General features: G+C 43.0%; 1 protein-coding gene across 3 annotated transcripts in view; it reads left to right on the forward strand.

The window, feature by feature from the left end:
- The window catches only part of LOC119435435 (CD109 antigen-like), a 126537-nt gene that overhangs the window by 57100 nt on the left and 48440 nt on the right, over window positions 1-20997 (forward strand). For 2 of the 3 annotated variants that reach the window (XM_037702296.2, XM_037702306.2), the window contains 15 exons: window positions 233-405; window positions 2135-2160; window positions 4099-4249; window positions 7825-7898; window positions 10943-10994; window positions 11116-11189; window positions 12531-12570; window positions 12697-12781; window positions 12909-13020; window positions 13174-13395; window positions 15562-15912; window positions 16949-17140; window positions 18617-18766; window positions 18878-19000; window positions 19413-19467. In XM_037702296.2, coding sequence (XP_037558224.1) covers window positions 233-405; window positions 2135-2160; window positions 4099-4249; window positions 7825-7898; window positions 10943-10994; window positions 11116-11189; window positions 12531-12570; window positions 12697-12781; window positions 12909-13020; window positions 13174-13395; window positions 15562-15912; window positions 16949-17140; window positions 18617-18766; window positions 18878-19000; window positions 19413-19467 — 1880 coding nt within the window. Of the gene's footprint in view, window positions 1-232; window positions 406-2134; window positions 2161-4098; window positions 4250-7824; window positions 7899-10942; window positions 10995-11115; window positions 11190-12530; window positions 12571-12696; window positions 12782-12908; window positions 13021-13173; window positions 13396-15561; window positions 15913-16948; window positions 17141-18616; window positions 18767-18877; window positions 19001-19412; window positions 19468-20103; window positions 20246-20997 lie in introns of all 3 variants that reach the window. The other variant, XM_049672657.1, reaches the window with a different exon arrangement.

Below are 20997 nucleotides of genomic sequence, written 5' to 3' on the forward strand. Positions count from 1 at the left end.
TATTAACTATGCATGCTGAGGACGCGTTTACGTAGGCCAGAGTTGTCTCTTCAGCTACATATGAGTTCCGCCGTTGTGGTTTGCAACCATAATGCAACGACTTTCCGTGCGCTAACTCGTCTCTGCTTAAAGCATGACGCCTTGCAGTGCAATAATCTAGTTCTTGATCGTGCAAGCCGTGGTTCGATCCGTGTCGATCAACCGAGCAACCAGGTGCGGCGTTCCTTTGCAGTGGCGGCGTGTATACGATCGTGGCGCCGCAAACTCTGCGACCGAACCTCAAGTACCATGTGAGTGCTTCGCTGAGCCAGAGCCGGTCGCCTGTTGACATGCTGGTCACCGTGTCGGGTCGCGCAGACAACGGCAACTTCAACTTTATCAACAAGAGGGCCACGCTTCAGGACCGTGCGTTATCTATGTTTTCACTTCGCATGCATCTCTGTGCTATTGCTCTAGTTTTGTGTATGTGCGTGTGTGCTTTTAAGATTCCCGCCGTTATCAAGTGGCCTGTTTACCAGGTGGCATTTGAGTCCTCTTGTCTGGTGGCCGGAAAGCTATCCTCACGAGAGAGGCGCGTGATATCGTCACGGCACAGAGCAGAGTGGCCGTTAAGTGTTGTGGATATTGTCTGCAGTATCACGCGGCTCAATCGTCAATCAATCAATCATCAGTTAATCAATCAATCAATCAGTCAATCAATCCTTTATTATACTACCCAGGTACACAGCCTTTGTACTGGTGCTCCTAGTTATATGCAAAACGCAGTGTATAGAGGATACAAATGTCGTAAAAAAAAAAAAAAAATTGAGGGGGCGAAACAAATGGGGAAAAACAAAACGAGGAGGCGGGCGTAAAAGTGGGTTAATCATACATGATTATCTAAACATGTACAGAACCACAGATAAGTAACTATGAAATATATCAATACAGGCAGAATGTCTTTTTTTTTTTTTTTTTTTTTTTTTGAAGTCGAGCTCAGGACAGTGAGTACTGCAACAAGGCCGCGTTGACTCAGTGGATAAGGCATTGTGCTGCTCAGCACGAGGTCACGGGATCGAATCCCGGCCGCGGCGGCCGCATATCGATAGGCGATCGATATGCAAAAACACCCGTGGGCTTGCGTTGTAGTGCACGTTAAAGAACCCCAGGTGTTCAAAATTAATCCGGAGCCCTCCACTACGGCGTGCCTCATGATCGGAACTTGTTCTGGCACGTAAAACCCCAGAAAGAAGAGGATTGCTGCCTGGTATACTTCTGCAGCACAAGAAACTGCACATGGTGTGTTTTCCATGTATAACTTAATATCATAGTTTTGGAAGCGTTTAAGAGAAGCTTATACGGGTGTCACGCGGCGTGCTTTTGATCGCGATGAAGCCCGATTCGGATCGAATTTCTCGGTCGTGATTGGCTCGTTTGCGAATGCTGCACGAGGGAGCCAACCGCAGTCAAGAATTTCGATCCGGATCGGCCTGATAACGATCAAAAGTGGTCGTGTGACACCGGTATTATTCTCTCTGCATCAGTTTGAGAGCGAAATAATTTCATTTTGGAGTTCAGTGCAGTCGCGAACATTGTCGAAAGACTTAAATAGCTTTTAGTTGTCAGAATATATGAGGAATGAAGAACATATAGAGGAATTAATGATAGCAACAATAATAATACCCCGCCGCGCAAACTTAGTGGCTATGGTGTTACGCTGCCAAGTTCGAGGTCGTGGGTTCGGTCCCTGTCGTGTCGGCCGCATTTCAATAGGGGCGAAAAAAAACACACACACACACCTCTCGTGTACTCATATTTAGGTGCACGTTAAGAAACCCTAGATAGTCAAAATTAATCCGGAGGCCCCCACTGCGGCGTGCCTCATAATAAGGTCGTGGCTTTTTGGCACGTAAGGCTCCAGGCTTTAATTAATTGAATAATAATAATAATCATGCTCCATCTATTGCCCCGCTGCTCTTCTCTGAACGCTATTACAACCACTTGGCCATTGTCTGTCATCAAGTTTTTGTTGCTTTTACTACTTTGTTGTACTTCGAAATTTTGCCTGAAAATTACATGCTATGGGGGGGCCTGCGCAATTGTTAGGGTGCTAATTTTTGTTCTCGTTTTTTGTTTTTCTTTTTTCTTTTTCCAGGTGAGACTCAAGTCTTGAGTTTCGAGGTACGTGTTTTGCTCGGTAATGTTTTTTTTTTTTTTTTGTCTTCTTGACAAGAGTCGCAACAAAGGCGTTTTTACTATTTTTCTGGCATAATTTTACGCATTCTTTAGCAATACGAAAGTACGACGCGCCGACTATGCATGTTCAGCAGCTTATCGCGGCCGTGGTCAGGCGCCATAGCATATGCGCAGCAAGGCGGCAGCGTAAACGCTGGATAGGGAGATCTGTGGCCCCGCTACTTCTGCGTGCAGGATGACCGCGGAGATGAATTAGCATTGACAGCTTTATGAGCAAGCAGTCATCTCATTGAAAAAAAAAAAACAAAAAAAAAAAACAAGAAAACAAACATACTTCACGGTTTTCCTCTGGCATGCGGCAGGCTTTCGCATTGGTCTGTAACAAAGTATCCACCCGAACTCTCCCCTCCGGCAGGCAATGTAGACTGTGAGTGCGGACAATAGTTACAACGAAGTAACTTGGTAGAAGTATATAGCCCACAGTTATATAGTTTTACCTGGGGTCTGCTTCGGAACACCGTCAGTTGCACTTTGCTCATTGAAGAGGCTGGATGTGTGTCGAATGATCTCCTGAAGAGCACTTTGCAATATATGGTGAACGCGATTTAAATCATGGTTCCGGGACCTCAGATAGGTGCGACAAGTGATGCTAACGCATTTAGCGTTAATCGCCGCTGAGTTTTTAATTGCCGGTTATAACGTCGACGGTGGCATTGGCAGTATTGTAGGAGGGTGCCACTGGAAGCAGAAACAATTTACGTGATTTTAATAGTGCCATCTGTGGTTGAGATAATCGCCAACAAAATAAAATGTTTTTTCCTCTTCGATTTCGAAAATGGGAGCAGAAAGACCGCCGCGGAGGCACCGCCCACGTGATGTTTTGTGCCTCGTTTGGTGTCTTTGGTGGAAAGACCGCCGCGGAGGCACCGCCCACGTGATGTTTTGTGCCTCGTTTGGTGTCTTTGGTGGGTTTATCTAGGTTCACCGCCTGTGTGCGCCTCTTACCTCGCGAAGATCGTCTGTCGGCGACCTACTGTCGCATGCAGTGCTGGCTGGCGCACGACGACGGATTGGGTGCAATGCTTGAGCAGATCATATCGCAGTGAACTCTGCATCGCGACAGCGTTGGGCAGCGCTTCCGGCACTGTTTGTGCGCTCTGTTTTTGAAGGGATAAAGGACCAATTTTTGACGAGGAGTATCTCAATAACGAATGGCGCTTTAAAATTGTGTAAGTTTTCGCCTCCCACGGCACCCTTAAAAAGTTGGCTAACTGCCGTGGTGAAGAAAGCATATCCTTTCAACGGTTTTCCATTAAAATAGGTCATTTCCATTAAAATAGGTCATTTCCATTAAAATAGGTCATTTCCATTAAAATAGGTCATTTCCGTTAAAATAGGTCACCCGTTATGTTTGACCATGGTGTTACGTGACATGATGTTATAGAGATAGCCATGGATTCCGAATTCATAACTGCTTAGCACATTTTAAGGTGTGGTTGAATACCGAGTGAGTGAAAAACTTCGAGCAGGGCCGTGATATTGCAACGATGCCGTTTCCGATGTCACACCTTTTCGCACTTTGTCAGTGTTCAGAGTGACGCGCCACCCGCTTTATCAATAGGATCAGCCGGCGGCGAATGGTAGGTCGCTGCAAAATCGTGAACCAGCAGTGCTTAAATAGTTCATATTGGGCACTCCTAACTCTGCGAGAACGCTGCAAAAGAGCAAGAGGACAAAGGAAAGGTGTACATAATTGAACGGACACCAACATTGTGCATGCTTGTACTGTGCACTTTCAATAGTGAACTGCTAAGCTTGGGCTTCTTTTCTGCGGCTAACACTCAACAGATGGTTTACCTGTGAGCTTTTCCTCTACACGTCGCGGTGACATTGAGTTACTGGAGGTTTATTAATATCTTGCAGATTGGCGACTGGGGCCCTGGAAAGTACAAAATCACAGCGGAAGGCTCGGGCGGTCTGAACTTCCGAAATGAAACTGACCTCACTTATGAACACAAGAGTTACTCAGTTTTCATGCAGACAGACAAAGCCATCTACAAACCAGGGCAGAAAGGTAAGTACATTTTTTCAGGGGTATTTAAAAAAATTATCAACTGAGTTTTAAAGACTTTCTTCACAGGCATGTCATTAAGTCCCTGCCAGTGGCACATTTTATTTGCTGCACTCATGGTTTTCGGCCATTGAGCAGTTTGCAAGCGTAACCAGCGTCGTGCATATCCGAGTGGTGTACTGAAAAAATAGCTGTAAAGACCCACATTGATGTATTCCGAGGTTGGAGGTGGCAGCAACATTCTTAGTGTCATCACACCAATTCTGATCTTGATCTCTTTTTTTTTTTTTTTTTTTAATATAAGGGTCAGCACTTAAGGTGGTTGGGTGACAGTCGCCCTCATGGGTCCCCTTCCTCTCTTTTTATATCCTCCCTTGCCCCGTTCTCCTTCTTGTTCGCTACCATCTTTTGTCATTCAACTGCCTGCAGTGACTGCACTATAGTACAACCCCGCTGTTACGTTCCCGCGGGTGCTGCGTTTTCCCGGCTGTTACATCGTTTGCGGCCGGTCCCGGCATAGCTCCCATAGGACCCAATGCATTGGTAACCCCGCTGTTGCCTCGCAACTGTGGCACCGTTCCCACATGATGCGTTTCGACCTGCCAGCCCGCGCCGGCCCGAGCGGCCATGTTGTCTTTTCATGTCGCTTGGCTTGGTATATAGTGAACTAGAATATTCTAGTTCACTATAGCTTGGTGGCATGACGATGGGATTGGCCGCCCAAAGTGCCCGGGGCGACACCTATGACGTATTTTCTGTTTCCGCCAGCAAAAGCATTGCCTTTGAGATCGTATTTGCTATATGTGACGCTTTGGGGCCCTTAAATTGGTTTTGGCGCATCGACGTTCTGTATAAAGATCAAAACTGAGAGCTGGGCCAGTTGGTGTGGTTCCATCGTAAGAAAAAAAAAAAAATAGCGCGAAAAAGACGTGGACGAGCAAGAAAGGACAACACAGTGCCCGTGCTTGTCGTTTCTTGCTTGTACGTCTTTTTCGCGCTAGTTTTTTGTTAAGATGGTTCCGTATAAAGACCAAGGGCCAAGGGTGATAACGCCGGCGTATGTTGTATGTGCGAGTGAAAGTGTGCGAGGGGAGCCGATGACCGCGGATAAAACTCACGCACGCAAGAAAGAAAAGCGGGGAGGAAGCGAGCCTTCCGTTGCGCTCGAGGCACCGGGGGAAAGGAGGGATAGCGGGTGGCGTTGTACTCTGGCATCAACTGCGTACTGCGTGGTCGCGCGGGCCGTATCTTGAAAGCGATCTGTGTTGGGAGCAGAGCCTAGGCAGTGTAGGTGCGTCGGCGGCTCGTAGCTTTGTGTTCTGGGCGCTCCGTTTGCGTTGAAGCGATAAACAGCACGCATGTCACGTTAACGTCCCTATACAGGAAAAGTGCCGCCATCCTTTGATCAACGCCACTTCTCTCTCTCCTGTATCTCCGATTGGATGATGATAGCGCGCGCTTTCGCTTCATATTGTTTGTCCGCCTCAGAGCCATGTTGAAAGTCACTCGGCGCAGCCGCAGTCGCCGGCGGCGGCCGCGGCGCGCCCTCGGCCGTGCCCCGGCCTGAAAGCTTCAACGGGGACTTTCTAGGGGCGCTACCGTCGACTGGGTTTCGCAAGAAAAAAAGTAAAGAAACAAAAACAAGCGCATTAGGAGCGGAGACGGCGGAGGAAAGAGTATATAGATGGTGGTACCTTTACTATGTAGGGACTTTAGGTCACATGCTTCCTCACGCCAGCGTTTCGACAGCGAGTGGCCCGCGCTCATCGAGTGTGATGTGTGCATGTTTGCTTGTTCACGCTGACACCGTGCTTGTTGATATAATTAATAAGCGAATGTTTACAAGGTAAACAGACGATAAAACTACTATCCTTACTTTGTATAGCTGTCATCTAATTTGCTATCGCAATCGATGCTCCGGCTTTCGGGCCAGACCGACTTTTTTTCAAACGTAATTAAAATTTTGTGTAGTTCACCACTACTCTCAGCACCATTTCTCGGCTCTTGCGTTTCCTGGCTTTTACGTTTTTTTTGTTTTTTTTTTTTTCTTTACGGTCCCGTGAAAAACGTATTAGCGGGGTTCTACTGTACGTGTAGACAAAAATATGCTCAGCAGTGGTACCCGAAAACTCTTATCCAAAGAAAAGTATAGATACGTCCATTGTCGATATCAAAAGGAAGGACGGCACTTATGTATGTAGTGTTGTCTGACAAGCATGCCTGCCTTAAGCATAGCGGTTTGTAGCTAGAAGTTAAGGAATATGTATCCCAGCTGTCCCCAATCACAAGCATGGTTGATTATGGAACAGCATATGTTAGCTGCATTTTAGTGGAACCTCGTGCACTGTAGACAGGCACATCTAGCCTGCTCATAGAGCACCTCCATGTTGAAAACACTGCACTGTTCATAAGAGGTGTCTGTAGTTGTTGCGTATGATGCTACAATAAAGTGAGTCTTATGGGGTGTCAGATGTTTTCTTGTTTGAGATGTGCATTATGAACGCCGTGCCTTAGTATAGTTCTAGAAAGCTTTCTCATTTATAGACAAAGATAATGGCTTTTAGAGCTGGAATCCCACTGCATGTTGATTGGGTGCAAGGCTTGATTTGCATTATTAGTTTTAGCCATGCCATATTACCGTAAGGAAAAATGCCTGACCACATGATAAATCTTTCCATACGGTAAAGTGGGCTGGCTACAATTAAGTGGATCATATTACAGCCGAGCTAATATAAAATGTTGCCCAACTAGAACTAGTGATTGTTGCACTGTGTATGCTGAAAGTGATTAGTTACCCATAGTTGTCAAATAAGAATTACTTGGAATAAAATTTGTTAGTTTCATAGAGTGCATTTGTATGAGGACACTACTGCACAAATTTATTGTCAGAGGCTATGACAGGTGTAAGTCTCTTCAAGCAACTAATCAGTTTGAGACTACTAATTAAATCAGCTGTGTGGAAACTTGTATAGTATAAACATGAAAGCACAGATGAAAGCACAGATGAAAAGAATGTTACCTTTACACATGATGAGAGAGAGCTATTACACTAGTCATCATTTATGACACATCTGAAGCAAATAGGCAGCAATATTCGAAATTCTGCAAGTGTGCTTTTTCACATATCTTGTTTAACGAACAAAAGGTGGCGAACAATGTACTGTAAGTGGAAATAAAGCGTGAGCACATGAGCAAGTGCCACCATCTCTTCCTCATGCCATCCTTGCTGTTCTCAGTCTTCTGCTTGAGTAGTGCTGTTAGTGTGAGGTTGGCAGTCTTGTGAAGTGGAACCTGAATGTGTGGGGAGGCCCACTTACATTATTTAGCACATCCGCTGTAGTGCTGTATTTTTATTCCCTCACCTTTGGAACATTGGAAAAATTTCTCCTTCCTCAGCATACCTGAAATGTCTGATTGGGCATTGTACGTTTCATGCAGAATTGACCTTTTTTCTGATGGTTTGCATTAATAGTCTTGCAACTCCATTAAAACATATGGTTTTCTACGTTTCTGTTTTCTCTTGCGATTGTGGCACATGTCCTAGCACCATAATATACCATTTTTTCTCCTCTTTTCAGTTTTGTTTCGTGTAATTGTGGTGGATCCGTATCTGTTGCCCACCGTGACTGGTGGTATGGATGTATACATTGCTGTGAGTCAATTGATCCTATACTTTCTCTTTGTCATGCTTTGTGTGCCATAACACCAAGCATTCTGCACAGTTTGCATTTCCAGTAATAAAGCGAGTTTTTTCTCATGTATATAAGAAACTGGAATGGTTGTATTAAAGGGACTGACATGGCCCAGAATGTGTTGCGAGACATTGACGGTAATGAAACGACCATGATTTATAGTGATAGAATCCAGCACACTGTTTGCTATTTATGTAGGAATTATAATTGTAAGTTGGCAAAGAAAGTCTAAAAAAATCAGTAAGTGGCGTGCACGGCCTGGCGGTGAAGTCTTTGTACTTCAGATGTAGTATATGAGATTATTGTATGTAAGTCAATTGTTATGAAGTACAGCATACTTATTGCTTAAAATTCCAGTTGGTATATTATTAGGCTCTTGCGCTTTATTTTATGCGTATTGCGAAGCAAAAGAAAAATGCTTGCTCTCCCGTAATCTGCCTTTTGAACGTTGCTATTGGAAATGACAAATTAAACTTCAGCGTACTAGAAGTTAGAGTTGAAGTGATATTATGAACAGCCATTAGGAAGAAATTGGAAGCAATATTTATTTTTGTAACTTGTTTGGGCAGTAACTAGCATATGTGATGAGGTCCTGTGCAAGGGCTTGGGAGCCAGAGACCGCATTTTCTTAAGTTCTGAATGGTTGCCCGGATGATCTCATTTTGCTCTCGCAACGATGCTTGGATGTTCTCGTTTCATTCTTGTCTTGAGTGCCCGGATAATGGCTCTGAGTTTTGGGTTAAGGTCTCTTGAAGGTCGCCGACAATGAGAGATAAAAGCATTTTATGCTTAAAAATGTGTACGCTAACGAGCAACGCTGCCTTCGTGGTAACCAGTGGAGCAGCAGAGTGGGCAGAGCTGTTCAATGCATTTTGGTGCACATGAGGGCTATTGCATGGGCACGAGTTTGCAAGTTAGTACCCTGAGTTATGTGGTCTCTTTGAGATACAAAATGCCATCAACGAATTGTGCCGGGAATGGGTGCCAGCACTGCAATAATAGGTAGTGTTCAAATCCATGCCCCATAGGGTGGTGCCCTCTGAATTTAAAATGTGGATCTTAAAGGCTTTGCTTTTGCTGATCGAATGCAGCGGAGGCAATTTTGAGAGCCAGAAACATGTCATAGGCATAGGGTTTTGGACACTACTTATAGCACTACTGGCATATCCTAGCACTTAGGTTGGCTTGGCTAAAAAAAAACAAAAAACAAAGCATGGCCTTCGAGATCAGTTTGTGTTACTTGGAGGGAGCTGTCGCTGTGGCATAGGTTTGGGCACCACTATTATAAAAATAATTCAACATTTCATAAAACATGAACTGCAAGAACATCTGCTAGAGCTGCACTTGTCGTCTGCTCCCCGCCAATGCTGGCGTATAATCGCTATCGCACTAACCTATCACTGTTTCCAGCATGTTTCTTGAGCACGACTACATCCTCAATGCAGATTGGAAAATTCTGAGAAAAAAATGTTCCACAGCATTTTCCTTGCTACTACTGTATGATTAAACTCTCAGACCAGTAAGCTTTTCGTTGCACTAAAAAAACGGGTACCATAAAAATTGGTTGTCAGTTCCTTTAATGGGAACTATTGCCATCCACTCGTGTAGCTTCCTAAGTTTCCTAAAATGCTGTGTATTTGGATGCAACTCTGCCTATACAGGAAAAGAAGAGCACTAATTGCACTGTTATTGTATCCCACCCTCAACCATGCTGATGCTCCTCTTGGCCATTCTAGCCTGAAGAAAGGGTTCTAGCTGGAAGAAATGGGTTCTGAAAATGGCTCAGTGTTAGGATCATTGCATTAAAATGTTTAGTTACTGAAGTGCTGTTGGTACTGGTTTATTCAAGTCAAGGATTTTCGTTGAGCTTGCTTCATTTGCTGCAGGAATTACAAAGCAGTTAAAGTGTAGTCAAGTTACCATAGCCTGTTAAGATTCTCTCTCCCCCTACCCCATTGCTCATAAGAAGACACAAGCATAGACATTTTTAGGGTCGCATATAAAACTTCTTATTTATGAGTTATAAGTTTCACATTTTTGGCCATGTCATAACCTTCAGCATAAATATTGTTACGCGGTGGATGGTGGTTCGTGACCGTTCTTGGCTGGTGGAGTGCTTTTTCTGGTTAATTCCAATAATGAACGAGATTCTAGCTTATTGGATAGGTGTGGGAATTCCAGCACCTTAAAAACCTCTTAGAGGGACAAGCAGCTCCTAGTCGCATGAAACAGAGCTGTAACAGGTCTGTGATGCCCTTAGATGTCTGGGGCCACACGTGTGCTGCACCAAAGGAAGCAGTGTGCCTTTATCCCTGTCTGAAAAGACTGGGTAACCCATGGAACTTCTTTCATGATTGTTGTAGGGGCTTGCAATTGTTCCCCTTGAACTAGGAATTCCCAGTAAGCAAGAGTCATAAGCTCGCATTGATTACGTCTCTGCCCTTTGGGCATACCGCCCGTCACCACGCTACCAATTGAATCATTTAGTGAGGTCATTGAAACGTTGTTCGTCGCGGCCTTTCAGTTGCGCCATTCTGTTGGACAGATGACCAAAATTGATCATTTACAGGAAGTTACGGGGTACACTGCCACTGAGTGCAGCATAGTATTTTTATTTTGGAAGTGGCGTGTAGAATGAGGGATAAGCTAAAGAAAGACAGGGCAAAGCATTAAGGCACAATGCAAATTGTTCTTGGGATCAATAAGTAATTGCAGAGTGCAATATGGGAGACATGGTTCTGGTGCGATACATATTTTACTAACATGATGTACCCAATTTATTATCATGGTGCTTGGCATGATGTAGCATGGAGGGTTGTTTTGGCATTACCAATCTGACATAATTTCACCGTTTCTTTCTATTTTGTCACTGTCCCCATGTTGTTTCCTAATAATTTATGCTGTGGCTTGGACTTAATGTGAAAGAAAGCAATAAGTGTAAAAAACTTGCTCTCATTATTCTTATAACATATTTGTGAAGTATAAATTACTGCACATTTTTCAGGATGCCAAAGGCAACAGGATTCATCAGTGGGATCGGGTATTTACTCAGAGAGGTACGTGAACTGAAGTCTTAAGTGCATAATAGCTGACCAGTCACCACTTGTTAGTTGTAAAACATCCATTTGCCAATAAATGAGGGGTTGGAAAATTATTTACTGGCAATTTTCTGTACAGGAATTTATTCATCTGAGCTTCAACTTTCTGATCAACCTGTTCTTGGAGACTGGACTATTAATGTGGATGTACTGGTAAGAATAGCCACAACTGTCATTTTAGTTAACTGATATTTTTGTTATATATTGAGCCTTCATGGGGGGGGGGGCATGATAAACGTGTAGTCACAGGTAGTCGCTAGTGAATTAGCGTGAAATATGGGGCCATAGTCAAACTTTTCTTTTGGTTTTTCTTGTTATTGTTCATATGCCTTGTTTTTAGAGCGTCACTTGTGCTGCTGGTGCTAAAAGTATATTATGAACCTTAGGGTTGGCACCTTGGGTTGAAGACAAAGTGAGAAATGTGTAGGAGGGAACAGGAGAAATGCTTATTTCTCAAACCTCTTGGGAGGCTGAGTACCTTGGAGTAACATGTTAAAGCAAAAAGCAACAGAAATTCAGTCCATAGTATGCAAGTAGTAAAATTGCAGCTTGTCTAGCCATCTGCATAGTTGGTGGCTGACTTTGAGGTTCCATTCAAAGTTTACTTGGCTTACTTGGCTGGAAGACTTCGCTTAGTTTATTTTTTAGTTGCAGGACAACAGAAGGTATAGGAAACATCTTAAAATGGCACAGGCATGAAATTTTGATTGTTGCCTTTCATTATAACAAATGCATTTGCGAGTTATAAATTGTAATGCAAAAGATTACTGTATGCATTTACTATTTATCTGGAACATCACTTTGGTTGCTCTGACTCATTGGCTGTACCATTACATCTAAAGGTGGGTTCAGAGGCATAGATACTTACAAACACTTGCAGGATGTGGAAGTGTGATTGCAATAACTTGGGAAGCCAAGGGAAACTAATAAAAAAAAATCTGTTCAGAACTGTGTAATCTATGCCAGACATTAAATGAGTCATGCATAGTGCTCTTTACTTAAGAGTTTGAGACATTGCATTGGGTGCCTGCCTTCTGGTAACCAGGAATGAAGAAACAAAAAGAATTGATAAGAGTGACCACATACAGTCATGTCAAATGAAAGTTTAAGAATAAAGTTTGAATGAGAATTGAAAAATGAGTGGATTGTGCTTTAGGTAGGTTGCAGATTATTGTGAGTGATTTGGAATTTGTATTTAAGCATGCATGTCTTGGGAGAGGGATAACTGACATTATTTTACATCGGTCAACAGAATTCTTTTAATTTATTTTTGTGCTTGAATTACCATTTTAGATTACTTTTTGAATGACTTTGACTTCACATTTAATTTGCACATGACTAGAAAAGTGGTCTTAGTGAATGCCTAGCTGCATGTGTCTTTAGCGCATTTATTGATTTTTTCACATTGCTGACAGAAAAGTTGAAGAGCATTGCTTTAGCCATTGCTTATGGCATATTCGTACAGCCAATTTGTATACTTGAAATCTTTAATAGGGTCAGAAATTCAAGAAGAGTTTTACAGTTGCTGAATATGGTGAGTCTGCTTGATTTTTATTTTTCAATTGTGCGTTCTAAGGACATTATTGTGCTTAAATTTTTTTACTAAAGGTGTGCTTGCAATTTTCTTTTTTCTTTTGCATGTTTTACCCACCTATTATAGTGCTGCCCACATTTGAGGTTAAGGTGGGCCTTCCTCCATACGCCACTTACAATAAGTCTGAAGTTGTTGCAACAGTTTCAGCTACGTGAGTTGTTACCCTCTGTTTTTCCACACATAGTAGTCATTTCCTGACTGACAACCATGCTCATATTCCTTGCAGTGATGTGGTGAAGGACAATGTTATGTATATTATTTGTATATCATGTCTTCAGGTATACATATGGCAAGCCAGTGAAAGGCACTGTTACGTTGACAGTCACCCCTCGTACCCGATACCACCAGCTGCATCCAAGGCCTTATGAGCAGTACCAGACAAAAACATCAGTGAGTTATGTTGGACTTTACTGTCTTAATTGCACAGTGGGAAAACTACCTTTATCATTTGTGATTTGAATAATTGATATTTTAATTCCTGGTAAACTGTCCTGAGATATATAAAAGGTGCTAATGAATGTCTTTTTTTCTCCTGTTCTGTAGATTGATGGCAGTGTAGACATACCTGTTGCAATTGTACGGGACCTCTCCCTCAAGACTGACTTCTTTCTGCGGGAGATCGAGTTCTTTGCTTTGGTGACAGAAGAGCTGACTGGCCGCAAGTACAATGCAACCAGCTACATCATTGTCTATGACAAGGAGATAAAAGTTGAGCTTGTGAAAACTTCAGAAACCTTCAAACCAGGCCTCAAGTACACCTGCTTTGTGAGTGACTGCAGCATTGTCTGGAACTATGCAGTGGAAACTCTACTGCAGATACTTGAATCCACATAGGTTTTTTGGCCCCTACATGTTCCTGTGGAAAATGTCAATAAGAACTCCTTGGGTCAATATGTTGGGGTGGGTGCTGGGCTGCATGGTGTGCATGTGCATAGCAACTGTGCTTCCCACACTATGCTGTGCTTATTAATATAGCTTGTGTCTATCAATGCTGAAAGTGAAATCTGTTGTAAATCTTTGTGCTAGTCCTCTTTTCTTGTTAGTGCTTTTTGGATAAACTTAAGTTCTTGCTTGGAGTGAGTCTAGATATAAATAAGCCCAGGGAGAGATAATATGGCAATGCTATAAAGCAAATATGCTGACAACTGAGTACTACAGTGTCAAGTCGACCTTACTTCAGATTCTATAATTGGGAGACAAACTAAATGAAAGGTTTGGAGAATGTTTTAATTCATTTCAGTGGGAGGCTTATGTCACTTTTGTCTTCACTTTTTTTATACAAAACTTTCCCCATAGCACCCCTCTCTGATGCCCTCATTATTACCATTCTGTTGCTTGGCAGCATTATGTACTTGAAAGTGACAATGAAAAGGATGGAAGGACCACTGCGGCACAATATTCGTGCTAAGTTGATGTTTGTGAGATCAGAACTTTGCAGTAGTAATGATGTTCTTTGTTTCCTCTTATGTGCTTTGTTCATTCATTCATGAACTGAATCCGAAGTAAAATGTTTCATACCTTGCCCACTCAAACAAAAGGCTACAGTATGCAGAACCTACAGTATGCAGAACCTACAGTATGCAGAACCTACAGTATGCAGAACCTACAGTATGCAGAACCTACAGTATGCAGAACCGCCGTGCCTAGCGCCTCCGCGCTAGGCACGGCGGGGGAGGTGCGAAAGGGAGGCGTTTACTTCGGCGGCGGCTGCCGTATCTTGAAAACGATCTGCGATGTAGAAAAAGTGCACGCCCGTGTGGGCTTATCTTCAAAGCGAACTGCAGACAAGGTCAATACCTTGTGTTTCTTCGTCGAAGCACTCATCCTTGGAATGTCACACTAGGTACTGGATGCGTGGACGCGTGTCGTTTCGCACAAGCGCGAGGCGTCGGAAACGAGGAGCGAGCGACACGATGGCGTCGTATATAGTGTCACCTAGTGTCAGGTTAGGGAAGTGCAGAGACTTGCGCAGTAACCAGAGTGGCGCTGACAGCGCGTTGAAATAAAAAAGTTTTTTTTTTCTTCGGCAACATCAACTGGAAAAGGAGAGCGCCGGCTCGGCGGGCTAGGCCAGCTGCAGCAAGCGGTGGGATCAGGTTTGAATGAAGGGAGGAGGGAAAGGTCACGCCCGCGGCGGCAATATCGCCGGGTCGAGGGATGCAGGCCCGCCTCGTGCACGCTCGCACGCACACGTGCGCTCGCTCTCGCCTCGCAGTCGCCGTGAATTCGAGAGCGCCAAGCGCGACGCTGCCGCTTTGCATTCCGTCGCGGCGGAGAAGGTGCTTCCGGTTGCTGCTCGCGCAAAAATGACCAAATTTTGGGGCGAAATCTCTAGGTTGTCGGCGGGGAAAATTCGTTATTTCGAGGGGGTCTCCCGCTGCCACTTCGTTACCGTTACGTAGAGGTCTCAAATACATGTGCTTCTATGGAGTCATGGCGGAGAATACAAAAACTTCGTTATATCCAGGAATTAGTTATATGGAGGTTCGTTATAAGCAGGCTTAACTGTAATATAAATTGCTGGCTCTTGTAAGTAGCAGGCATTTTAAGTGTAGCTACAAAACACACATGATCACTACTGCAGCCTTGACAGATTTAGAGCATTTAAGCGAGTGACAAAGCACATCCCCCTTCACCTTGTCTCTATTCTGTGTGTGTGTGTGCTTATTCCGAGGGTAACAGTCTAAATAGTACATGTGCTGTGTTCCCACCTCTCTCCTCTTAAGCCACTCTAGAATCTGATGTGGCTTTGTTAACAGCAGCCATTGTGATTACGTGTTCTACAGCATGTGTTGTGGAAAAAGTGTGAGATGAGAATGTAACGAATGACTCAATAAGTTTAATGTAGTCACATTTGTCATTGCTTTGTTTGTGTTGGCTGCATTCTGTGTAGACATGTTCAAAATGAGTCCTTGCATTTTGCTTTTACAGCTCAAGGTAGCCTACCAGGATGACAGCCCCGTGAATGATGCAGTGAACCAGCTGACACTGCACTATGGCTTCAATTTTAATGAAGAGCTCTGGCAGAGCAGCCAGCATTGGGTGCCACAAAATGGCGTCATACGGTTGGAGTTCTTCCCACCCAATGAGAACAGCACTGTAATTCTAGGTCTGCGGGCAGAGTTCAGGGGTCAGACATATTACCTGGATGGCATCTACCCAGCCAAGTCTCCTAGTCGCAGCTTCCTCCAGGCTGTCATGATCACTGAGGAGCCTAAAGTGGGTGACATCGTTGAGTTTGAGGTCAATGCAACTGACACCCTTGACCACATTGTCTATGAGGTGAGATATGTGTTGCACTGTGAACTCTATCGTCTCATCTTTTTCTCAACATCCTGCCTCCCTCTGTGAAAGAAAAAAAAAACCCTACCGGGTGCTAAACCCTACCGATTTCTAAAAAAGAAAAAGAAGAATGCAGTGCAGGAAAAGAGAAGAGTACAGGTACAAATTTGGCAGTGACATTTCATCTCGTATGTGCTGTTCTTTTGATACCTATTGTAAGTTTCTTACATCTACTGCATGAAAAAGGTTAAATAATCCCTTAGCTCAAACAAAAAGTAGCTTCTGTTTACCTTTTGGTTGCTGTTGCATCATGCGCTTTCCTCGTCAAGTGGGCAAGTATAGACGAAATCTGTACAGCTTGCCAGTCACAGCATACTACATGTGTAGCTATATCTTTTGTGGAGCATACCTTTCACAGAAGTAGTGCAAATTTCTTTGTAACCATCAGTGTATAACTAAAGCACAATGCAGCATGCATCCAAAGAATTTGTACAATAGGACAAATGTTATTTTACGTACCACCAGTTAAATTTTAAGAAATTCAAGGGAATGTTGTTTTTAAACAGTGGCACGTCTAGTTTACCAGCATGCCGCAGATATTTTGCCCAGCTCTTGCATGCTCATGCTTTATGTTATTGATATATTATTGATAAATGAAACTTGGTTTTCTGTGACATGAAATCATGTACAGCGAAATTAAACAAGGCATTATGGATGAGCTAATGGTTTCACTGTGGCACGCCATAGAGAATAAAGTGCATAGCTTTGCAGTTGCACATTGTAGAGAGAGGATGCAACAACCACTATTTTTTTTTTCTTAAGTGTTTCTAATAAAAAGTTCATACGTTGATGTTTTTGTCAGAATTGTTTTGAACTGATTCAGGTTCTTTATATTAGTGATGCATATTTTTTAAATGATGTTTTGTATTTGGATTGTACAAAAGTTTGGTGTCAGTATTATGCTTGTAGTGGGATTATTTATTTTTAGGATTCTGTTGTATCTTTAACAAACCCATTTCTTCTCTCTGTACCTCAGGTAATGGGCCGAGGAGACATAGTGTATGCACAAACGCTTCCTGTTTCTGGTGTGCGGAGCTACCGATTCAGCTTTTCTGCCACATTCCGCATGGCTCCAAAGGCGCGAGTACTTGTCTACTATGTCAGGAAGGATGGTGAAGTTGTGGCTGATGCTGTCAATTATGATGTTGGAGGAATTCTCCGTACACCTGTAAGTGTCTGTTTGCTTTGCATGGTACAATGTACTTTACTGCAGCATGTGTACAGTAAAAAAATGTCCCTCATATTTGACAGGACCCAAAAAATGGCCATTATCAAATTGCTCAATTTATGAATTGACAAAGAAAGCAATGAAATGTTCTCTGCATGAACATACCTTAATTTAGTTCATAATTCTGCTTTGCCCTTTCATATGTTTACAAAATTTGCACAGAAACAGCTTTTCTCAAGATGTGCATGTGATGCAGCACTCAGATGTTGCCAAAAGGATGCGCACTAAACTGCTACAGAATAATCAGGGACTCATGACCTAGTTACTCACAGGGGGACAGCAGTGGCAGCATGAGCAAGTTTTCATCCAAAGAAGTGCACTTTTGATGACTAAGCACTTCTCCCAGTTAGTAGTATTTCATTGTCAGTGAGCTGGCAGGCAAGGTTGTTGTCTTATCACAATATAGTCTGCAAGTTGGATGTTAAACTGCAGGTCACAGTCAAGATGCCTCTCATTATATTTACTCATTGCTTCTACGATATCTGTTGTGTTGTATGCCTTGTCCCAAACAAAAATAAAAATCGCTTGTCATGAACTGCAACTGTGCTCTGCACCCACATGCTGCGTAAACCCCTGGGGAAGGAGAAATCAAGCACAAAGCATTCACACCAAGGCATCCATTGTTTTGTTCCATGTTATGGCTGTAGAAATACACACCTTATCACTTTGCTTTGTCTTGGTCGTATGCTATTGCTGCTCTCACCTTGTTTTTTTCACCAGCACATTTTCAGCACTCCATTCTTTCTGTGCTTCACTGCTATCATGCTTGGGGCTTGTCCAAATTGATTGTTGACAGCAAATGACTCCAAATAAAGAAATATTTGATGCAGAATAACACATATTATATTTTATTAGGACTAGGTGGCTAGTTCAAAGTGTCCAGCTTTCAGAATTAGGGTCACATTAACAACATTTTACGGCAGATTTTATTGCGATAGCAATTATATGGACACTCCAAAGCAGATTATAGCAGAATTATATGGACACTCCAAAGGGGAGGCGACGTTTAGCTGCGGCACTAAGTGCCTATTTATATCAGAGGCTCCGGCAACAGTCACCAACGCCGCACGCATTTTGTGCGAACGCGGGCAAAACGCCGATGGCGTCAACAACAGTTCTGTGTGTTGCCGGTGCTGCTGCATGTCCAAGTTTACACAGCTGATTAAGCTCTATCATTACTCCGTATTGCTCTCTACAAATTTGCTATCGCAATTGATGCTTCGCCTTTAAGGTGAAACTGCGCCAACTTTTTTTCTACATAATTAGGGTGTTGCTTAGTTTCAGATATGAGCGTGTATTGGTCGTGCTGACAAAGGTCAATTTTAACAAAAATGAAGTTTTTTTCACACCAAGTGTAATAAAAATACATACTGCAGTAGATGTGTCACTTACCTCCTTTGTGGCTATTCATTGCAGGTGCACGTGCAGACAAGCATAGCTGAAACAAAGCCTGGTGGACAATTGAATGTCTTGGTGTCAACAAAACCTAATGCCTACATTGGTGTTCTTGGTGTTGACCAGAGTGTGTTGCTCCTTAAGAAGGGCAATGATTTGAGCCAAGAACAGGTGAGTCACTTCATTGGGCATCCGAGATAACCCATATTTTAACTCGCGAGACAGGGAAGAATTCACAGCTTGCAACGAAGAATTGACTGAGCAGACATTTTGATTTTCCAGGTTATAGAAGAACTGGAATCATTTGATAGTGGGAAGAAGGCAAAGTACTGGCCTCCATGGTACAGACGGCGCAGGCGTTCTCTCTGGTGGCCAGGATCAACAACTACACATGACCTCTTTAAGGTAGAATGAAAGCAACGATCTTACATTCTCGGCAGCTCATTCTTCCAGGATTGTAGGTGACTGAGAAGAATGAGTGCTTTAATTCAGGCAATGCCAACAGTGGTAGTGTTTGCTCTAGTATAAATTTTTCCATAGTATGAGATTTAGAAATAGTAGACCCAAAGTGAGTGGATGCTATTATTTCTGCACACAAAAGAATCTAAACGTTTGCTTGATTGTGAGTTGCTGTTGTACCTAACCTTGTTTTTTTCTGAGGAAAACAGTGTGGACCTTTGCTGCTTTTTATTTTTTCATGCAATAAAGGTAAAAATGCTTAGAACTTCAAATATATGGTAAATTATTTTCTTGCAAAACATTTGAAAAGTCTCTTGCAGATAATTTGTGTTTTGTTGTTCACTTCTAATCTATGCAGGATGCAGGCATGGCTGTGCTTACAAATGGCCTTGTGTACGAGTTTGACGATGCCAGTGAGTCGGATGGCTGCTTTTAGCATGTTCAAAATGTTGAGCAATTCTATGAATGCATATTAATATGCTGTGAGGGTGTATACATAAATTACCATTGTTTTTGCTTGATTATTTAGATAGAAAATGTTAATGTCCAGGTTTAATGGGAACATTTCTAGTATCTCAAAGTACATCCCTTGTCATAGCTATGTGAAGTAGTTCTGTTTGGAATGTAGAATAAGAAGGGACAATAAAATCTAATTTTTTTATTTTGCATGCATGAAACCATTGTTAACATTTGGAATTAAATGTTTTACTCACAGTGCAGTGACTGTTTGGGCTAGTTGGTCAGTTCCATTCACTGTTTTACTGAAAAATCAGTGGGTGTTATCTAACTTTTTATTCTTGCAGAAAAGACTTGATCTAGTGGTAGTCACACTCCCCTTGATCAGGGAGTGCTTTTAATTGAAGGAAACAAATTTCTATTAGAAAAGCAGAGAAAATGTAAAATTGCTAGTGGCTTTTTCTGCCTTTTTATAGTGCAGATTTCTTACCATAGTCCTTGAACGTCCTGGAGCACTTACTAGTGCCCACTCGTATTTATGGTTGTTGACCCTTAATTTTTTGTCCTCCTTGCCATAATTGCCAATCCCTCAGTCTACTATCGTTCTGGATTTGGTGGCGACTTTGAGCTCGAAGACTCTGCATATGCTGGGGGATCGGCAGGTCGTAACGAGGGAAAGCAACGACTGCGACGCTTCTTTCCCGAGACTTGGCTGTGGAATAACACCTTAACAGGGTAGGCTTTTGCTTCTGGCATGCTTGGCCTATTGATCCTTCTAAAAGCCATTTCAGCCTTGCAGACATGCTTGGTGACAAACTGCAGTTGTGTTGTGGTATACAAAATAATGTCTGTAAAGCCATTTGCTGTACTTAAAACAGTTTGCAACTGCATTATAATGCCTTTATTGAGTGCAGAACTTTCAGTGCTGTATCAGCTTTAAGTAGCCTGGCTTTGAAATTCGTAGAAGAGTGTGTATACTACACATTGTACTAAAGTGAGGGCCACAGTTAGTTGTCTGAGGGACACTACTCCATCATCATCATCATCAGCCTATATTTATGTCCACTGCAGGATGAAGGCCTCTCCCTGCGATCTCCAATTACCCCTGTCTTGCGCTAGCTGATTCCAACTTGCGCCTGCGAATTTCCTAACTTCATCACTCCACCTAGTTTTCTGCCGTCCTCGACTGCGCTTCCCTTCACTTGGTATCCATTCTTAAACTCTAATGGTCCACCGGTTATCCACCCTACGCATTACATGGCCTGCCCAGCTCCACTTTTTTCGCTTAATGTCAACTAGAATATTGGCTATCCCTGTTTGTTCTCTGATCCACACCCGCTCTTTTCCTGTCTCTTAACGTTAGGCCTAACATTTTTCGTTCCATCGCTCTTTGCGGTTCTTAACTTGTTCTCGAGCTTCTTTGTTAACCTCCAAGTTTCTGCCCCATATGTTAGCACCGGTAGAATACATCCCTATAGCTTTAAAGG

Source organism: Dermacentor silvarum, chromosome 1 (assembly GCF_013339745.2).
Source record: "Dermacentor silvarum isolate Dsil-2018 chromosome 1, BIME_Dsil_1.4, whole genome shotgun sequence".
Taxonomy (NCBI): Eukaryota; Metazoa; Arthropoda; class Arachnida; order Ixodida; family Ixodidae; genus Dermacentor; species Dermacentor silvarum.